Source organism: Mastigoproctus giganteus, chromosome 3, assembly GCF_048544385.1.
Source record: "Mastigoproctus giganteus isolate SK-2022 chromosome 3, ASM4854438v1, whole genome shotgun sequence".
NCBI classification, from domain to species: domain Eukaryota; kingdom Metazoa; phylum Arthropoda; class Arachnida; order Uropygi; family Thelyphonidae; genus Mastigoproctus; species Mastigoproctus giganteus.
Genome location: NC_143577.1, coordinates 9,912,973 through 9,935,267, shown reverse-complemented (window position 1 = coordinate 9,935,267; position 22,295 = coordinate 9,912,973). Strand labels below are relative to the sequence as shown.

At 34.4% G+C, this 22,295-nt stretch overlaps 1 protein-coding gene across 1 annotated transcript in view; it reads left to right on the top strand.

Annotated features, from left to right (window-relative positions):
• LOC150087659 (protein crumbs-like) overlaps nt 1-22,295 on the top strand; it is a 207,835-nt gene that overhangs the window by 117,103 nt on the left and 68,437 nt on the right. The window contains exons 8-9 of the mRNA XM_090369851.1: nt 2,613-2,739; nt 20,304-20,454. Coding sequence (XP_090225977.1) covers nt 2,613-2,739; nt 20,304-20,454 — 278 coding nt within the window. The remainder of the gene's footprint in view (nt 1-2,612; nt 2,740-20,303; nt 20,455-22,295) is intronic.

Here is a 22,295-nt window from a genome sequence, read left to right as displayed (position 1 = left end):
TTCTGTAATATACAGGGCATCCTCATTATCCATGGATAATTGTTTCCAGAAAATTCTACTTATAATGGGGACCAAATTTTCATAATGTTTATTATTTAAAGAAAACTAAAATGCAACTAGGCATAGAATTTTAAGATTCTATATCTATATACTATCAGTGTAAATACACCATAGATAACTTAAAGAAAAATTACGGTAGTAGTAGTGTGAAAGGTATCATTTCATCTCTATCTCATATTGTGCTCATCTTTCACAATGAGTTGCTCATGTATTGCACTACCGCAAATAAGTAACGCTTCACCAATAGAGAAGACTATTGTTTCTTATTCTCGGTGGGCAGGTATCCTGGTATCGCAAGTGAACCATTTCTTATTTGAGGAAGTGCAATACATGGGTAGCTCACTGTGAAGGATGAGTAGATATTGTGTATCTACACTGATATTATATAGTAATGGTTATTATGTACTTTTACATAATAAAAAATGGATGAAGTAACTGAAAAATGAGAAAATTATTTTATTAGACATTTTTGTTATATGTTGCACAATGTAAGGTTAAGTAAAGTTTATTGAATTGTTTGTTTAATTGTTGAATTTTCAATTCCTTGTAACTGCAGGGACTTGGATACCATGGATCCCCTGTAATCATTATTTAACACATTTGCTGCCTTTTATATTTGCAAGGATCCTTTGTGTTCTTTGGGACACTGGAACAAGTAGGCACTGGTTTTTAGTAAATGGAAGAGATTTCATCTGGGAAGAATCATCACTCCAAGTATCACCAGCATCTGTTTGTTGTTTTGTTTTTATCATTCTAACATTAACAGATACATTTGAACAAGATTCAGAATCTGCAACAGTTGAATAGAATTTTATTTCAGTACCAGATGACATATTATTATAAAAGAGCTGATTCAATGTCATCAGCTTCAACATAAGTGTCCATCCCTTTTCCTTTTCAGTCCTGATGTCCCCCCCCCCCTTTTTTAGCCCTTTTTTTTTAACTAAAGGGTTAAATATTACCTAAAGGGTTAAACTTTTAGGTAAACTTTTATAGGAAAACACTTTTGAAGTGAAATTTCTTTAAGCATGCCCCAGGCAGTTTTCACATGGGAGTAACTTGCATCCGTGGATTGACAAAAATCGCAGTGAAAATGTGACACAGAATGATTCATTGTCCCCACCATTGTATGACTCCATACCAGGCATGAGCAATGCAGTGCCGCGTACGTAGCAGCAGCATATGATATAGGCAGTACCCCTACAGTTCAACCATAGTGCAACTCACACGGATGTCGCTTTTACGTTTTAAATCACTCTTTTTACAGCTTCTAGCAGTCTGATTTTAAAAACCAAAATATTTCTTTTGTCATTCTCTACCGTATTTAATAAAAAAAATTCCACGTAAAAAAATTTATAATTCAACATGCTGAAGTGAATGTTGTAAGGCATATAGAGCACGTATGTGCAATGTGACCACCGAAACCAACTCCACTGAGTACAAAGGAGAGAGAGAGAGAGAGTTCTGTAAAAGCTTTGTAATAAACTTGTAAAACAATTGTAAAATATTAAACCACTGTAACATTGAAATAATGAATGTTTCAAAAGATTCTAACAAAGTTTCACTTAACTTCTGCTATATGTGCTCGGCACACTCAATTTTTTACACAAAATGTTATCAGTAGACACACACTAAGGATGATGTTTTTTTTTTCATAAACTAAAAAATTAAAATTCAGTAAGCATAATCTTCAAAAAATTTTACCTTTTCTTATGGAAAATATTAAACTAGATAAAATAACTTCAACATATGCAAAGAACGTATGAAGCTGTGACCCAAGTATATAGCTTTTAAAGCACTCTAGGCAATGTGATTGACATTAAGCAAAATTCCAGCCATAATGCACTATGCCCAGGTTCAATCAGTGTGCCAATATCTCTCAGTTGTTAATTTCATGTGTCTTTCCTTTTCCAGCACCCGTTTATTGACTGTTGTTGAATGGACACATGCATTAAGGCACAAAAATTCATTTCAAAGCAAATTTGCGTTGCTGCTCAAAGTTAAGATGAGAGTATCGATTGCTTTGTCAATTACCGCTTGAAGGTATAAAGAAGTGATTTGCCACTAGTTAGAGTATTTTATGTTAATTATAAATTAATGTCCTTACAAGAAAAATATTATAAATGTGTGGGTAAAATGCAATTGTGTAATGATAAAGTTGAAGACTTACATGAAGACAACAGTAATAGGTAATAATAGATTTGCTTGATTCATCATAAGAAAGAATTTTTAACAGTTTTGCTTTCCAGTGAGACTTAAAAAGAAATTAATTTTCTGAGTAATGGCCTATACTTCCTACTACTAAACTTTCTTGCTACTAATTAGAGTTTAGTAGGAAAATACTAAGGAAAATCTTGGGAAAATCTCACTGAGGCTAGTAATACAGAAATGCTAAGTAATGTGCTCAGCAGTGGAAGTGCTAAACCAAAAAAACAGCCAAGTTCTGTATTCGATTTCAGTTAATTTATTGCATTATAGAAATTACACATGAACTCTAATTCATATCATTGACTTGCATTGCTTAACTGAAATATTTTAATATTTCTTTCTAGATGTATAGATGGTACTCCAGGCTATAGTTGTGAATGTCCACCTGGCTATACAGGAGTTAATTGCGAGGTAGATATTAATGAATGTGCATCTAATCCATGCAGAAATAGTTCTCGATGCACAGATCTGGTAAGCAACTAATATGATTTTGTTTATTAATTCCTTTTATTAAATTTACAGGATCATGTTAAATGCTTGTCTTGGATATAATTTTTTGAGAGAGAGAGTGAGAGATTTTTGTCACAGCCAGTGTACAGTAATACTCAGTTGACTTTATTACTAAGCATATTTTTAAAAATTGTAGAAATGAAGTATATTTTTATATCTGTATCAGTTAATAATTAGGAAGTGAATTGGCAAGTTTTAAATAAGTTGGAATTAGAGAACTATGTGAATGATAGGCAGATTTTTAACACCATAGAATGATGTTAATGTACATATTGTGTATAGCCCAATATATTAGTATAATATACAAGGTTAAGTGCAATACAAACAGTTTCCAGAAATTCGGACGGCAAGGATGTTGATGAACAAAATCAGATTTTGAAGCAAATTCTCGCACAACAATATTTATTTTAGAAAAGAGAATTTTAACAGATTAAAAAAAAAAAAAAAAAACTGTGTAACACATTTATAAATGGGAATAGTTTTTATTGTTACTAACAAAGTAGACTGTATTCTAGATAAAATTTAAAAGAAACTATGGAAGTTGACAGTTCCCCAGAATTCACAAAGGATCGTTATGTGTGTGTGAAAGTGCAAACAACTGAATCAGTAGAAACTGAATAAGTACACATTCAATGTAGAAATTTATTACAGTGCAATATTTTTTTTTTTTTTTTTTTTTTGTGTACCCAACTATCCAATTCAATTTTCTGTCATTTTAAAATTTAGACATTGCAAAAGTTGTAAATATATAACTGAAACTAGGTCCAAATAAATCATAATAGAATATATGTAGAACAAGATAATGCGTGCGCATGTTTGCTAAAAATGTGAAACGATTATAAAAATAAACCAACTTAAAGGGAGTTGTTGTAAGGATGGATTTAAATGGTAAGGATGCATGTAAAACTGGGTTATTGGACTACATAAGCCAAAAAGTCATGAGTTAGGGTTAAATTTGAGTGTCTGCAATTCTGCCCAGACACGATAGGAAGAAGTACATGATGAGAGCCTTGTCAATCAATTCGGCCTCGGAGGGGGAATGTGCAAGGCTCAAGGGGGTTGAATTTTTTTTCAGCCTGGTCTGTGCTTGCTAACAGGAGAGACTGCTTCTACAGGGGTGGGATACACTTAAATAGAAAGGGTGCAAGAATATTTGCTGATGCTATTGAGGCAGTGTTAGGTGGGTTGGAAAACTGTTAGCTTGGGAAGATTCACACACTAAAAGGTTACTTTTAATCTGTGAATACCCCCAAGACTGATGACTGCCTGACTGAGGACTGCTATCAGTCCCCGAAACCCGGGGTTTCAGAGACTGATGGCAATCATCGTGAAACAGGCGGATATATAGTATGTGTTAGGGTAACTAAGAATAAGAATAGGTGCATGTATACCAATGCTAGAACAATAGTAAATAAATCTGAAGTTTTGGTCAAGACATCAAAGGCGGATATTGTTGGGATAGCAGAGACGTGGTATCACACAGATATTAGGAATGCAGAATTGTAATTTGGGGAGTACAATGTGTACAGAAAGGATAGACAGGATAGAAAGGGAGGAGATGTTATGATGTTAATTAAGAAAAACATAAAATCAAAAGAAGTGTATCCAGTTGATATAGATGAACAGTGCACTGTTGAGTCAGTTTGGTGTGACATAAGCACTGCAAAATCAAAAATAAGATTAGGAGTGTGTTATAGACCTAATGACTCGAATGAGTACAATGAACAATTACAGAGAAATAGAGTGGGCTAGTAAATCAGAATGTCTTATAATGGGGGATTTTAACTTCCCAGATATTGACTGGAATGTGTGGGTTGATCACTCGCACACTAGTAAGACTTTTGTGGATTTATTAGATGATTGTTTTCTGCAGCAGCATGTTTGTGAGTGAGGCAACCAGAGAGGGTAATACTCTTGATTTGGTAATCAGCAGTGATAATTCGTGTATTAAGAATTTGCAGATAAAGGAACCACTAGCTGGCAGTGATCACAGTGTACTGATGTGGGATTTAGTAGTAGTAGTAGTGGCATGTGATGCAAGAAAGCAAGTGTATGAGCTTATGCAGCATCAGCCAAAAAAAAAAAAAAAAAAAAAAAAAACACCATTCCCTCCAAATGCCTGTCCAGTTCCTCCTTAAATTTATTTAACCTATCAACTTCCACAACGACAGATGGAAGTTTGTTCCAGCAATTAACCACCCGCTGACTAAAGGCAAATTTCCGCACGTCTATTCTACATCTGTCTTTTCTTAATTTGAATTTATGCCCCCTTCGGTTCGTAATCTGAACAAGTGGAAGGATCCCATCAGAATTCAGCTTGCTCAACCCATTCAAGGCCTTATACACCTCAATCAGATCACCGCGCAGGTGCCTAGTCTCCAGCCACTGCAATTTGCAGAACTTAAGCCTCTGTTGGTAAGATTATCCCTTCATTCCCCTCACCAATCTTGTTGCCCTTCTCTGTACATGCTCAAGCAAATCTACGTCCTTCCTAAAATGAGGCCTCCAGACCTGTATGCAGTACTCAAAGCATGACCTGACCATTGCCTTATACAGAGGGACAATCACCTCCTTTTCCCTACTAGCAAAATTCCTATATATCATTGACAAAATGCCATGACCTGACCTGGCAGACTGTCTGCTTTGCTCAGAAAACTTCATATCTGACTGCACAATTACTCCCAGATCTTTTTCATTTTATACCACCTTAAGTGTGGTACCACACAGTTGGTACGTTTCTCTGGGGTTACTTCTACCCATATGCAGTACTTTGTATTTGTCAAGGTTAAACTTCAGTTGCCACTTTTTAGCCCATCTGCCCAAATTTTCTAGATCCTATTGCAGTAGCACACTGTCATTAACAACCCTGCCAACTTTTGTATCATCTGCAAACTTCGACACTAAGCTTGATATACCTTCATCAATGTGATTGATAAATATACAAAACAACAGTGGACTCAACACCGAACCTTGTGGGACTCCAAATTGTACAGATTTACAATGTATAAGAAAAAGGAAAGAAGAATAATAAAATATGAAGTAATCTGAAAGCTCATAGAAAGTGAGAAACTAAATCATATTGCAGAAAAATACAACAAATAAATTAACCATGAAATTAAATGAATAGCTGAACAATAAATAATATACTAATCTAATGCCCGTGAGTTGCACATTAGATTAGTATCAAGATGAGTAGGTTTCTTAAACCCAAGTGTGTGTGTGTGTGTGTGTGTGTGTGGGGACACTAAATGAACAAAAATAATAATAATAGGTGGTGGATTATCATAGCAAACATTGTTGGAGACTACAACTGTGGTAATCCATTTGGACATAGCATTTCATGCATGTAGACCAATTCAAAATATTATGAGCAGGTGCAATTAAGGATTTTAAATTTACAATTAAAATTTTTCTAAATTTATATGTTTAAGAATGGCAGCCCCCATGCTGAATTTTTAAGTTACAAAATGTTTAATTATGTAAATATATATTAAATTATTAAACTAGTTTAGTGTATTTCCTAATGGTGTGCCATATTACATGCTGTATATAAATGATATAGCATCATTTCCATCCCTCAAGTAATCTAACAGGTAGGATAACTGAACAAGTCTGGATAGTAGTTGAAAGACTGCAAAGAGAAGAATTAAAGATTTTAAAATAATCGGACAAGCTCAGAGCATAAAAGCCCACCACGAAAAGGAGGTCTTGGCTAAATAAAGCTTAATGTAAAGATTAAATTAGTACTGTATATTTAAATGTCAGAAACATGAGACTACTTTAGAATGGGGGAAAAAATATTACAGAAGCTCAAAACGTTTTAACTCTACAAAATTACAGCAAGTGAAATTTCAACTGGTGAAACTACTAATCCACTATAAGTGAGTAAGAATAAAATGATGAACAAAATAGCAATTGTATTACAAAGCATAAAAAGGAAAAAAAAGCAAATAATATTGATAAGTGCAACTAAATAATCACAATCCCAATAAAAATTGTCAAAAAATCTTAAGGCATGGTGTGAATTAAGTGTCTGAAGACAAGAGATCGGTAGCAGATAGTATCAAACAAAATACTTTAACAATGATTATATATGAGAGGAAGCAATGTCTAAGAAACCACACTATCACCCTGAGCAGTTACAATGTTATATGGTAGTAGTAGTGGCATTATTGTTATTTGGTGGTTTTTAGGAGCATTAGCAACTAAGGCTATGTTACTCCGGGGATATGCGGTGGTCATTCCCCGACCTTTCCACATCCTCCGTATTTGGTGGTCACAGGCTTGAACCCCGGTCTAATCAAGAAGCATGTGTTACACACTGCTGCTCCTGCCCACCTGGCTACGGAGGCGCCAGTAGTGGCATGTGATGCAAGAAAGCAAGTGTATGAGCTTATGCAGCATCAGCCAAAAAAAAAAATTTTACAAAACAATTCCCTCTAAATGTTTGTCCAGTTCCTCCTTAAATTTATTTAACCTATCAATTTCCACAATGACAGATGGAAGTTTGTTCCAGCAATTAACCACCCGCTGGCTAAAGGCAAATTTCTGCACATCTATTCTACATCTGTCTTTCTTCAAGTTGAATTTATGCCCCCCTACGGGGGCATAAATTCAATGATAAATATTTATCATGGTCAATGATAAATATTAATAATACAGCATTATTAATACTGCCATTATGAATGAACTATTCTGGTAAAGGCCTCAGTTAGGCCAGTGCATATGAACAATCCAAATGATAAACCAAAAAGTAGGAACTTTTAGAGGTTAAATTCAGATCCTGATAAATCCAGAAACCAAAAGGAATGATAATAAACATCTAGTTAAAGGCTTTGTGAAGGAAAATCATATTTGTGAAAAATTAACTAATTATTTGATTGAGGGCAGACTTCAGTAATGTCAGAAATTTATAGGAATGATTATTTGTGTATAGTGAAATACTGTATTCAAGAAGAATTATTCAAAATCATATATAGCATAAGTTAAGCAGAAAATGACCAATAATTATAAATGGGAATTTGTAGGTGTATACAATTCGTTGTTTGCAGTGAAAAATAAAAAAACCATTATATAGAATACTAATTTAGATTACTAGACTAGAATACCAACCTAATCTAGCAGATGGTAGCTATAACAAATAAAATCCAAAAACCAATAATAATTTTAATGGATATGAACAATTATAGCACCCTGAAAATTGATTGTCATATATACCAAATAGTACATTGTAGAGTGAAGAAAGTGTAGAGTGTTAAGTATTAGAATTAAAATAGGCATACTAACAACACAGGATGTCTGAGAGTATCATCATTAAACAAAAAAAACCATGCAAGTGAATCATATAAGTAAAAACACTGAGTGAGAAGATTAGCAATTCAAGAAAGGGATGATAAAAAGTGCATAGTGAAAGACTATATAGAAGAAATGCATCCTAAAGAAGAAACATTACCAATTTTTGGGTCAGTAGCCAAAACTGAAAAACAAATCATTTAAACAATGACTATGTGTGAGATAAGTTGACAAGTGGACAAAACTAGAAACAAGTGGCAAAAGATGCTAAGAAAAACAGCAAGGATTTCTTTACTTATATAAACTCTAAAAGGAAGGGGATGAATCTGATTGGTCCACTTGACATCGATGGTTCGACTGTTGATGATCCTGCTCAGATAGCAAACAAACTGAATGAGTATTTTCATCTACATTCACACGTGAGGAATTATAAAGGTTTGAAAATGGCAGAAGGTTATCAAATTGTAGCAGGGTGTAATGATTCCGGGTAAAATAATGGAGTCGCTGGTTAAAGATGCATTGCGGGATCATCTAGACAAGACTGCAGCAATAATTCAGACACAGAACCAGCGACTCCATTATTTTACCCGGAACAGAAGATGGCAAAAGATGCTAAGAAAAACAGCAAGGATTTCTTTACTTATATAAACTCTAAAAGGAAGGGGATGAATCTGATTGGTCCACTTGACATCGATGGTTCGACTGTTGATGATCCTGCTCAGATAGCAAACAAACTGAATGAGTATTTTGCATCTACATTCATCTACAATGGATAAAAGGATGGTTAAGTGCGAGACAGAGGGTGGTAATCAATGGGTGCTGCTCTTCTTGGACTAATGTTATTAGTGGAGTCCCACAGGGTTCGGTGGTAGGTCCACTGTTGTTTTGTATATTTATCAATGATATTGATGAAGGTATATCAGGCTTAATGTCGAAATTTGCAGATGGTACAAAGGTTGGCAGGGTTGTTAATGACAGTAATGGCAGTCTGCTACTGCAACAGGATCTAGATAATTTGGGCAGATGGGCTAAGCCGACCGGGCTAGCCGAGTGGGTAAAGTGCCTGCCCGGCAACCCAAAGGTCGCGGGTTCGATTCCCGCCTCGGGCTTGGATCAAAGTACTGCAAAAACCTTGGGAGGTGCAATATGGCCACAGAAGCCGATGCGCCAACAACTACCAAATCAAAAAAAAAAAAAAAAAAAAAAAAGATGGGCTAAGAAGTGGCAACTGAAGTTTAACCTTGACAAATGCAAAGTACTGCATATGGGTAGAAATAACCCCAGAGAAACGTACCAACTGTGTGGTACTACACTTAAGGTGGTAGAAAATGAAAAAGACCTGGGAGTAATTGTGCAGTCAGATATGAAGTTCTCTGAGCAATGCAGACAGGCTGCCAGGGCAGGTCATGGGGTTTTGTCAATGATATATAGGAATTTTGCTAGCAGGAAAAAGGAGGTCATTATCCCTCTGTATAAGGCAATGGTCAGGCCACGCCTTGAGTACTGCGTACAGGTCTGGAGACCTCATTTTAGGAAGGATGTAGATTTACTTGAGCGGGTACAGAGAAGGGCAACAAGATTGGTGAGGGGAATGAAGGGATCCTCTTACCAAGAGAGGCTTAAGTTCTGCAAATTGCAGTGGCTGGAGACTAAGCACCTGCGCGGTGATCTGATTGAGGTATATAAGACCTTGAATGGATTGAGCACGCTGAATTCTGATGGGATCCTTCCACTTGTTCAGATTACAAACCTAAGGGGGCATAAATTCAAATTAAGAAAAGACAGATGTAGAATAGATGTGCGGAAATTTGCCTTTATCCAGCGGGTGGTTAATTGCTGGAACAAACTTCCATCTGTCGTTGTGGAAGTTGATATTGTTATTGTTATTGTTATTTGGTTTTTAGAGCATTAGCAACTAAGGCCATATTGCTCCAGGAATATGCGGTGGTCATTCCCTTGACCTTTCCGCATCCTCCGTATTTGGTGGTGACGGGCTCGAACCCCAGTCTAATCAAGAAGCGTGTGCTACGCACTGCTGCTCTTCCCACCTGGCTACGGAGGCGTGGAAGTTGATAGCTTGAATAAATTTAAGGAGGAACTGGACAGGCATTTGGATGGAATGGTGTGATTTTTTTTTTTTTTTTTTTACAAAATTCTATTGTAGTAGTAGTAGTAGTGGCGTGTGATGCAAGAAAGCAAATGTATGCATTTGCTTTCTTGCATCACATGCCACTACTACTACTACTATAGAATTACTCAGAGAATGCCAGTGTAAAAGAACTGTGCAAGTAAAATATCAATAGAAGTGCATGGATGGACAATTGGACAATGCTAGTGAAAGCTCAGAAGAAAATGAGAACATTTATAAGATTAATTGCATAACCCTGTAAATTCAGCAACTGATAGGAATGATAATTTGTATATTGAAGACCATACCAAAGAGAAGCCACATTAAAGAATTAATTTTTTTTTTTTTAATTATATATAGTTTTTTTATACAGTGAGTGCAGACTTCAGTGAGTAATTTCAGAGGCAGAAGGAAATGAAAATGTGTGTATAGTGAAAAATTCCAAATCAAAAAATCAAATTCCAGAAAAAATTTTTTAAATTCCATAGTAGTAAATAAAGAAATACTGTAAATTACAAGTATCTAAAGTTGAGCCTAAAAAAGGAATGCAATCATAAGCACAATTTTATTAGTTTTTGTGATGGGGGGAAGTGTTTGAGGTATCCTCATTACAGCAGCATATGTGACCAAATATAAAAGCCCATCATAGCTGATTGTAGAATAAACACAACAATCTTAGAGCCAATTTTATAATTTTAGTGAGGCTAGATAATTTCGATGATGTAAAGGACTGCCATAGATACACAATTATATCAGGAGTAGTGGTAGATAGGCAGGACAAAATGTCATACAGTACAAATGATATGTAATAAATGCGATGCAGATGAACCATGTAAGTAAAGGTCTAGTAGAGTAATTTTCAACCGGGGTGCCGCAACAACAACATTCTTGGGGTGCTGTGTAATTTGTGTTTAAGTTACTTAAAGTTATTATTATTATTTTAAAATTTATATATTTATTTCATTATAAAAGGGTACAATATAAAAGGTACGGTACAACATCCATTGTACCGTATCTTTTTAATTTTGTGGTGATCTATAATTGATCTTTATTTAGTACCTCTATATAAAGAATAAAATTATTATATAGGTATATATTAAAAGGTCGAAAACCACTGTGTTAGGTATTTCTTTTGGCCTAGAGGTGCCGTGAAAAAATTACTCGGACGCTAAGGGCACCATGAACCGAGAAAGGTTGGGAACCTCTGGTCTAGTATAAAGAAACAAAATTTCAATATAGTGTAAATTACATTAATTCTAGAACCTGGCAGAGATAATAGCATATCCTAAATGAAAAGCTGTGCAAGAGAGAAAAAATATATATGTAGAAGAGGAAGGAGGGGATATTAGATTTTGGTATTGTAAACTGAACATAACATTGTCTTAAGAAATGCAAGAACCTGAAAGTAAACTAACATTTAATCAATGAAGCAATTTTGAACCAAACTTCAATGCAACAAAGCCAAGTAGCTAGTAACCAATCATAAATGGAATTTAATCAATAAGTACCCATTTGTAACAGTTACAGCAAAATAATGAATGAAGCTAAATAAAATTGGCCTTTTAAGTGTGATATGACCTTCACAATTCACACCTTATATAGATATAACAGAAGAAACAAAGGTAGTAGCAATGGCAGCTTCCATTAAAATAAAGAAAAACCAATGGCTGCCAATAGCAATCAGAACTGATGCAGTGGAGCTTGACAGTTATACTGACTTACTACTGTGCAAAATACAGCTTATTGGTGAAACAAGCTCTGTGTAACTGTGAGAGGAGCAAGCAGCAGTAGGACAAACCAGCCAGCAAGACTGGCTGGTTTGTCCTACTGCTAATAGCTGATTGTCCCATTGCATATTTGAAGGACATACATACTCAGTCCTCTTGTAGATTATATATTTAAGTAACAACAAAGATTGGGATTGTAATATGTATTCATACCAATGAAGAGGAATTTTGTGTATATATAGTGGGTGTTATAGAAGTTGAAGAATGCTTGAATATATAATAATTACTCCTTGGAAAAGGTCTCAGCAAATATAAAAAGACATTTCATTAAAAATGTTATAAAAAAAAAACTAAGTAAATATATATTATCAATGGTGAATATATATATATATTTTACCTATCTCTTGGCTTAGCTACAACTGGTATAACACAGTCAGAAAAAGATTAGCTTTGACAGTTATGGTTTAGATATGTTGAATGATAGTATCTGACAATGTGCCATTAAGTGTATTCTGTTTATGATTGATAGTATTATATTTTGTTTATATTTGTGTATAAAATCTTAAAATTTTTCTCCTTAGGGCATTTGCACTTGATTTTAACTCTGGAAAGTTTATTCCTGCCTTCCAGCACATATATAAACACAAACACACACATAATGTAAAATATATGAACACTTTCTAATTCATTCCAAATAACATAGAACTTAAATCATTTATATGGTTTCAGTTCTAATCTCGGTGATTTCTGTTTTCATCTAAAACCTGCCAAGTCCTGCTTAGTTTTCTGACAGAATCACAATTATCAATTTCCTTGATCATTACATCTCATTTTTCTTAATTATTATTTTATAATTAAGAAAAATGGATTATAACAATATTCTATAACTTTCCTAATGGTAAAATAATTTTTATTTGTGATTTTAATGTTCATTACTTAAGCTGGCTTATTTTATTTTTTGTATGAACCCAGCTAGTAGTAGTGTTGCCGAAGATTTTGTTCTTATTGATGATCTCATACATGTTCATTTATCTAGGAGAACAGCAGACGGTTATAACCCCTCAACTAATAATACTCTGATCCTTTTCTTACCACCTATCCTAGAAAGTACATAGTTAATGCCTCTGTGTTGATCTTTTCTCCACTGTCCCTTTCCTCTTCTCAACCTTATGTTATTTGTCATTACATCAATACTAAATCAGATAACCAGCTTGATTTTTATTCCTCCTGATTCTAATATTCGCTCCAATCATATCAGTGAAATTATTCTTATATGTTTTTTATTGCCCTTTTTTCCTAAACCATGGGCTTCCAAAAACTGTGCTAATGCTGTTTAGAATAAGAATAAAGCATATCACAATTGAGTTGCACCTAAATCTCCCATTTCATTTTCTTCCAATATTAAGCTTAACAATATTGTAAAGAGGTTGATTATAACTTTAAGCTCTGTTTTGAAAAGTTCAGAAGTAGGGAACTTGTCTTGTCTGAATATAGTTTAGTTTGACTCCAAAAGCATTCCATCCATACTTTCACAATCTGGAACATCCTAATGGTTCTATTTCATGTTCATCCAACATAAAGCTGAGTTATTAGCAGCTTACTTTAGCTGTAGTTCTTGCATTAATTTCCTCCCCATGATGAACACATCCTGTTCACTACCTCCCATGGTTTTCCAATAAAAAGAAATTAAAAGAATTTTGAACATTCTTGATACCATGAATTATCTAGATCCCTATGGAATTTTTCCACTTTTTCTTAAAGCCTGTGCTCTAGAATGAACACATGTTGTCTTTTTACACTCCAGTATTGCACTGGTTTGTATCTTTTTACATGGACGTTTGCTCACATCCAGCTGAAGGGAGACAATTCCCTCCTCCCTCCTTTTTAATTATCATCTCAAATATTGCATAGAGTAACTATCAAAAAGGATTAGCAAATGTTTTTTTTTTTTTTTTTTTTAAATCCAGCTCTGTAAATTCTGTGTAATTTTATTGATGACTGTGTACTACATTTTTAACTTTCCAGTTTGTTTGATAATCCCTGCTCCACCAGTTACTTAAATGCTGATCTCCAGATAATTCTACAGTTGGAGAATTCGATTTTTTTTTAAGCTTGGCCTTTTCTTATTTCCTGCAAGGTAAATATCTGCTCCCATTCTCAACTTCAGCAACATTGAGATTTTTTAGATGAGCATATATCTTTTCAAAAGATATTCCTAAATTGTGCTCTTTTGGCATAAGCATATCACAGATTTTGATAACTCTGTGCAAATCATAAATTTGCCCAACCATGGAATACCATTCTCATGTCTGAGGGTTGTGCCCCCAAAACCTCTTAGATTTCTAGATTAAAGAGAGTAGGGCTGATGAATGATACAGCTGTTACAATGCCACTGTAGTCTATCACACATACAGTTTCTCCATGAGCATTATTCTTCTGAATTATCATCTGTAAATCCAGCTTTCTTCCAAACAAGCCCAAAGACATGCATCATCTAGTCAATATCTATTCACAGTTCAGCTCTGAAACTTGTAGAACTAACTTTTTTACTTCTTCATATAATCCTTTTACTTCTGTTCTTTGGAACAACTTTCCTTCATACATATTTCCTGAAAATTAAACTGTACAGAAACAAGTTCAATTGTCAACCAGTACCTTCTGTCATATTCTTCTTCTAGAGTACTGCGGTTCTGATAATATTTCACGTTTAGGATTACATTTAAAAAAAAAAAAGGTAACTATACATTACTTTTTAACTTATATTTATGAACTTATAGTTTTTCACTTATGTTAAATTATAAGTTCCTAATTTTTACTGCTTAAAAATTGAGTAATTATCTCTTAGTGTTTAATATGCAATAACTAACTCTTCCAAGGTAGGATCAATACTGGTGTTTGGACATGGAATCTGGATGGTTGGCCACCTATAACTAGGGCAGATGGAAGCTGAATATTTGTATGCATTAAATTTACCTAGCCATTTATTTTATTTTCTGATAGTTACCTGCATGTTTTTGCATGGATAAATCATGATTGAATAATTCTCATGAACTAATACAGTAGTTCTGTCTTTTCCTCTTTGCAAGTTGCTTGAGCAGTAATAGTTTTTTGCGGTGATTCCCTTTTAATAGTTAATAAATTTTTAAAATGAAAATTTAAGCTTCACTGTGCACTATATGACAAAAATTATTCAGATGTCCATCCACAAATATTATGTACTGGAGGCACATGCATATTGGGTTAGATGTAGTAAAAAAAAAAATATATATATATATATATTTATATATTTGATATTAAATCAAAATTAATGCCAGTAGCATGGCAAACTGTTGAGCAAAAAACAATAAATTAAGCATATTGATTAATCAACAGGGAGGGAGAAGAAAAGGTGAGACTAAAAATTGTAGCAGAAAATCTCCAAATAATTTAGAGCCAATTACATAAGAATTTAGTGGCACCCCCCCCTCTTAAGGTGCCAGTTCCAAATTACGTGAAATATCAAAAAATAGAGACTAAAATAAAACCAAAATAACAAAAATAGACTGACCATTATGCCCCATATCAACGGAGGACCACAAGGCCAATAATGGTCAGGGAATCGAAATATATTATAAATATATTATATTTATAATATATAAATATAAAGCTAATGATAGCTTTATATTTATTTTCTTAATTTTTGTATTATATTTAGTACCTTTTTTATTTTAACTACTTCATTATGCTAATATTTATATATATATATATATATATATATATATATAATATCGGTGTTTAGATACACCATAGATAACTCTTAATAAACTACAAAGTAGTTGTTGTAGGCATCATTTGCTGTTTCTCATATTGTGCTCTGCCTTCACGACGAGTTGCCATGATATTGCACTACTTTGAATAAGTAACTCTTCACTAATAGAGAAGACTATTGTTACTTATTCTCAGTTGAGTACCACCACCCAGACAGCACTGTTTCACGGCTATTGGCCGATCATCAGTGGGTGGGCAGGTACCCTGGTAATGCAGACATGACGACCCAGTTGTGAAGTTAATCACACAATATGAGAGATGCCAAGAGGTGTAGATGTCAATATTTAAAATAAATAAATGCACAAGGCATAATACTTTAAGAGTTTGGTATCTATATAATATCGGTGTTTAGATACACCATAGATAACTCTTAATAAACTACAAAGTAGTTGTTGTAGGCATCATTTGCTACTACTTTGTAGTTTATTAAGAGTTATCTATGGTGTATCAAAACACCGATATTATATAGATACCAAACTCTTAAAGTATTATGCCTTGTGCATTTATTTATTTTAAATTTTTTATATATATATATATATATATATATACACAGTATACAGGCATACCTCGATTAACGAATAGGATGCGTTCCACGAAATTACTTCGTTAACCGAAACTTCGTTTTCAGAGGTAAAAATACTATGGCCAGAATAGGGATACGTTCCTACGTAAAGAAAATGAAAAGCTTTTTTTCGAACAAAGAAAAGTTTTATTAAATAAACAGTCAACTTACATACAAAGTGAAATCACATTTTAAAATATGAGGTTAAAGTTGATTGTTTATGCTTTTTTCTCTTTCATTTAACAGTTGCCTATACGGAGTTATTGCATTTAACACTGATCGCTTAACTATAACACTTCTTTCTAAATCAGGATCATTTTCACTAAAAAAATTTAAAACGTTTTCAATGTCATTTAAGCACCTTTTTAAATCTTTGGTTGTTAACACTTTTTCGGCAGGAACTTCTTTAACTTCGCCTTCATTATCTTTGTCTTCGTTGCTAACAAGGTTTTCTAAATCTTCCACTGAAAAACCATCATCTTCTGCATTCAATAAATTTCTAACATCCTCTTCATCGACATTTTCGAAACCTATTGATTGAGCCATCTGGATAACTTCATTTCTAATTTCTTGGATGTTATTTTCTTCTTCTAGTACAACTTCTGGCCATATTTTGCGCCAAACTCCATTTAAGCATTTCTTAGTGACTTCTTTCCAAGAACTATCAATGTTTTCAATTGCGTTTTTAATGGTGTAGTTTTTCCAAAAAGTTTTAACTGTCATTTCCTCTTTATCCTCTAGTTCAGGTAAATTGCTTAAAATTCGACGCAGATAATAAGCTTTAAATGATGCTATTACTCCCTGATCCAATGGTTGAATCAGGAAAGTTGTGTTTGCTGGAAGAAACACAACTTTGACAGGAATGCATGTGTCCAACGTGTTAAGATCAGTAGGATGTCCCGGAGCATTGTCTAACAACAAAAGAGCTTTTTCTTCAAAGTTGTTTTTTTTTGACAATACCGTTTTACTCCAGGACAAAAGTGGTTAACAAACCAATCAGTAAATAACTCCTTGGTAACCCACGCTTTTCTATTTGCTTTCCATATTACAGGTAAATTCATTTTTATGTTACCTTTTAACGCCCTCGGATTTTCTGAATGGTAAACTAATAACAATTTTAATTTATAATCGCCAGAGGCATTTGATCCAAAGAGTAACGTTAAACGGTCTTTGGCTGCTTTGAACCCAGCAGCTGATTTTTCTTCAATAGAAATGAAGCTTTTTGTTGGTAGCCGTTTCCAGAACAAACCGCTTTAGTCAACATTGAACACCAAATTTGGTGGAAAATTTTCACGTTCAATTATTTCCTTTAGTTTTTCTGGAAACTTATTTGCAGCTTCTCCTGTTAATTTTACGCTATGAATCCTGGCCCGTTTTTTTAAATTTCTCGAACCAACCACGAGAAGCCCCAAAGGTTTCCGTAATTTCTTCAGTTTGTTTAGATTTCAGGTGATTAAACAAAAATAATGCTTTTTCTTGAATGACCATTTGACTTAAAGGCATATGACGTTGTGACATATCATCTATCCACAAACTTAACATTTTCTCCATTTTTTCTAAAATTGGATTCCTTAAGCGAGTTAATTTTGCCGCTGTAACATCTGTACAATTCTGAGCAGACTGTTTTATTTTTTCTGATTGACTTAGTATGGTTGTTAAAGTTGATTGCGCTAATCCTAAAGAATGTGCCACATCGGATTTTCTTTCGCCGCTTTCAACACGTCGTACGATATTTAGTTTAGTTTCCAAAGAAATTGCTTTTCTTTATGTTAAATGGGGCTTGAAATTGCGGACTTCGTTATATCGAGGCTTCGTTATCAGAGGTAACGTTAACCGAGGTATGCCTGTATTGTAAACTGTGCAGCATTAGTATTATGTCTCATGGATTGGAGCTTACAGACTTTTAACATGGGATGTTAGTTTAATGCAACATCAGTAACTTTTTTGTGCACGTAAATCTGTTGTGGCAGATGATATTTACAAATGGGAGGCTATAAATGATACCTTATTTAAAAAAAAAAGGTGTGGATGTCCTCAGACTCATAAATCATATTCATTGAATCAAGTAGGTAATTATTGCTTGACGTGTCGTGTCACCTGTGGAAAACATCCTGGAACAGGTTCAAGAGGCCACAAGAACTTCCATCAGTACACAAGCCATCCATAGGGGTATGCATAACCTCGAGTTTAGTGGTAAGGTAGCTGTGCATAAGCCCAATATTATGGTTACTAATGTCGTGAAATAGATGGTGTTTTGTTCCTGTTAATTGACACTAGAATAGTGGTAAAGAATATTGTAGAGTGACAAATCTTGCTTTGTTTTGTTACGTTAGATGTGTTTGAGTATGGAAATTACTGGAGCAGCACTTCGTGTTGGAGTGCATCATGCCAGCCATGAAGTTTGGTGGAAGTGAATTGATGGTACCAGGGCTGTTTCAGTTGGTACAGACCTCAAACCATGATGAATTCCATTGCTATTTGGACAATATTGTACAATTATGCACTATCTATTATGTGCAGTACTGTGGAAACAGTCCCTTTTCGTGTCAATATTGGCATGACTCTGTTCTGTGTCATATGGTGAGAATCATTTAGGACTGGTTTGTGTATGGTGACCTTGAAGAATTGGACTGGCCTGTCTGTAGACAGACCTCGATTCTGTTGGATGCCTGTGGGACAAATTGGAATGTACAATTAGGCTATGATCAAAACTGCATCCTTCTTGAATGGCCATCATCTTTGATGGACCCTCTAATCCCACTTGAATTGTTTTGACCAGAATTTCACCTTGTACTCTATAGGTGCACCATTGCCATATACATACCCACCATCCTTTCATGAATGGCCTTTGGTCCATTTCCTTCTTTGGTGAGAAACTTGATGACTGAATGAAGCTCCAATTTCAGCAAATCCATAATTTAATGCAGATGTCTTCTTTCTATTACAGCAGCACAACCTATAAATGTAGTAGTATCAAAATTAGTATGGATCAAGTTTAGATATGTAGGAACATGATAAATCATGAATCATTGAAATATAACTATAGGAAGCACTTTAGGTAGATAATTTATTGAACACCCCTCATATATTTTAAATGTGATGAAACAGTTAAAATATAAATGATATATTCCAGATATGCTTTATATTTTAGATTTTTTTTGTAATTTATTTGAAAATAACATTTGTAATACTAAACTCAGGTTATTATGAATACTGTTAAGCATTCATTTTGAAACAATGTAGGTTAAAGTAGTTGAGAAATATAAAGTAAAAGCTATATTCTGTATAACCTTTTCTATATAATTATATGCCTCTCCATATACCCATTTATATGAATTTCACTTAGATAAATTCTTAAATACCTAAAAACATAGAGCTGCTTCTACAAGTACTTTCTTTGACATTAATTTTATAAAACAAGTGCTCTCTTTGACATTAATTTTATAAAATTTTGGATTTTTATCACTCATAACTCAGTTAGGCAGGTTCCAAAAAAAAAAAAAATATTGCTTCAGATATCATTCTGAGTAAAATCCTATACAAACTATACCAATGCATTATTGTATATAGAAATTTTTATTGTTTATCATTAGAAATTAACAGTTCATTCTACAAAATTTTATGCAAGCATCTCAGTTTAATAATCATTCTGTTTAGATAATAATGTAAATCAGGACTGGCCAACTTCTGACCACAAGGGGGCCAAAATGTACCTTAGGCACTCACATATGGGCCACCACATAAAAGCTATGAATTCTATGATCTGGTTGGTGAAAATTCTTGTGTGTGTATTTTTGTAATAACTGTATTACTGTCTGAGACATGCCTGTATATATTACTACATTTTTGTTTATAATGCATGGCATATTTCTTTAATATGTGATGTGATATTACTGTGTCCTTTGTCTTGTCATTTGTTAACTGTAGAATGTGTAAAGCTGTAGTATTTGCAGATAATGATATTGAGCCTTTGTATTGTTTATGCATGCAATATCTATTTTAAAATTAGGTGAATGGCTACCTTTGTGAATGTTTACCTGGTTGGCAGGGCAGGAATTGTGACATAAATAAAGATGAATGCAGCTCTCAACCTTGTTTGCATGGGCAATGTATAGATCTTCTGAATAATTATACCTGTTCTTGTGAACTTGGATATACTGGTAAGGTGCACATGGTTTATTTTAGATTTTTGAAGGATTTTAAAGATACGGATTTGGTTCGAATGTAAATCTTTTTAAATGAATATGATAAAAACTTTCAGTTAGACTTCTTGATTAAAATATGGAAAAAATTTCAAATTCTCCTCTACTTTTACACATTAGATATTTAAAGTAAATATATAAGGTCAGCAAGGTTTTTAATATTCCTTGCTTTTGGTGCATGAATTGAAGGTTGAGAAGATGAACAAAGATACTTGTTGATTGACATTAGACTTGAATTTATGTAGATTGTAATTTTCAGGAATTGTGTTTAGAGAGGTTGTTCCAGAAAACAGAAGTTGAAGGAATAAATGAGGAAAAAATTGGTTCTGTGAGTTTGAAGTTGGACAATAAAAGGATGCTGACTGGTTGTGGCACATATTCAGATAGGTTTGGAAAGGGGGAATTATAAAAGCAGATTCAGAAGAACAGTGCCCATGGAAATATCTGTAGAAAAGGCATGCACCAAAGCAAAAAGTCTTTGAGACAGAAATTGGAGAGACTTTGTTAAGAGATGGATCATTAATTAATCTAACTGCTCTCTTTTGAATGGAATCCAGAAGGTTAGAGAGGCTATTGGGGATTGCCCTGCATGTGGGAACAATATTCCATGTTAGGCTGGATTTCAGATTAGTACAGAGTGAGTAGCTACCATCTCTCATCACCTGTAGTGAGCAGTCAGAGAAAAAACTGGATGCCCAATTACAAAAAACAGTTGGCAATCCATAAGATGGATGCTTATTCTGAAGACCTTTATGCCAAACATGATCAAAAGCGTTTGAAACATCAAGAGCAACTGCTCAAGTTTCTCCAAACTTTTCCATTGCATTTGTCCATAGATGGGTAACATAATTCAGTAGATCAACACTGGTGATATACTAAGATCATCAATATGGATTCAATACGATGGAATCTGTATTAGTGATCATTGATCAAGTGGAAGGTTTCAAGATTGTAGTAGTAGTGGCATGTCATGCAAGAAAGCAAGTGTATGAGCTTATGCAGCATCAGCCAAAAAAAAAAAAAAAAAAAAAATCACACCATTCCCTCCAAATGCCTGTCCAGTTCCTCCTTAAATTTATTTAACCTATCGACTTCCACAACGACAGATGGAAGTTTGTTCCAGCAATTAACCACCCGCCGGCAAAAGCCAAATTTCCGCACATCTATTCTACATCTGTCTTTTCTTAATTTGAATTTATGCCCCCTTAGGTTCGTAATCTGAACAAGTGGAAGGATCCCATCAGAATTCAGCGTACTCAACCCATTCAAGGCCTTATACACCTCAATCAGATCACCGCACAGGTGCCTAGTCTCCAGCCACTGCAATTTGCAGAACTTAAGCCTCTCTTGATAAGAAGATTCCTTCATTTCCCTCACCAGTCTTGTCGCCACGCTCAAGCAAATCTACATCCTTCCTAAAATGAGGTCTCCAGACCTGTACGCAGTACTCAAGGCGTGGCCTAACCATTGCCTTATACAGAGGGACAATCACCTCCTTTTCCCTGCTAGCAAAATTCCATATATATCATTGACAAAACCCCATGACCTGCCCTGGCAGTCTGTCCGCATTGCTCAGAAAACTTCGTATCTGACTGCACAATTACTCCCAGGTCTTTTTCATTTTCTACCACCTTAAGTGTAGTACCACATAGTTAGTACATTTCTCTGGGGTTACTTCTACCCATATGCAGTACTTTGCATCTGTCAAGGTTAAACTTCAGTTGCCACTTCTTAGCCCATCTGCCCAAATTATCTAGATCCTGTTGCAGTAGCACACTGCCATTACTGTCATTAACAAC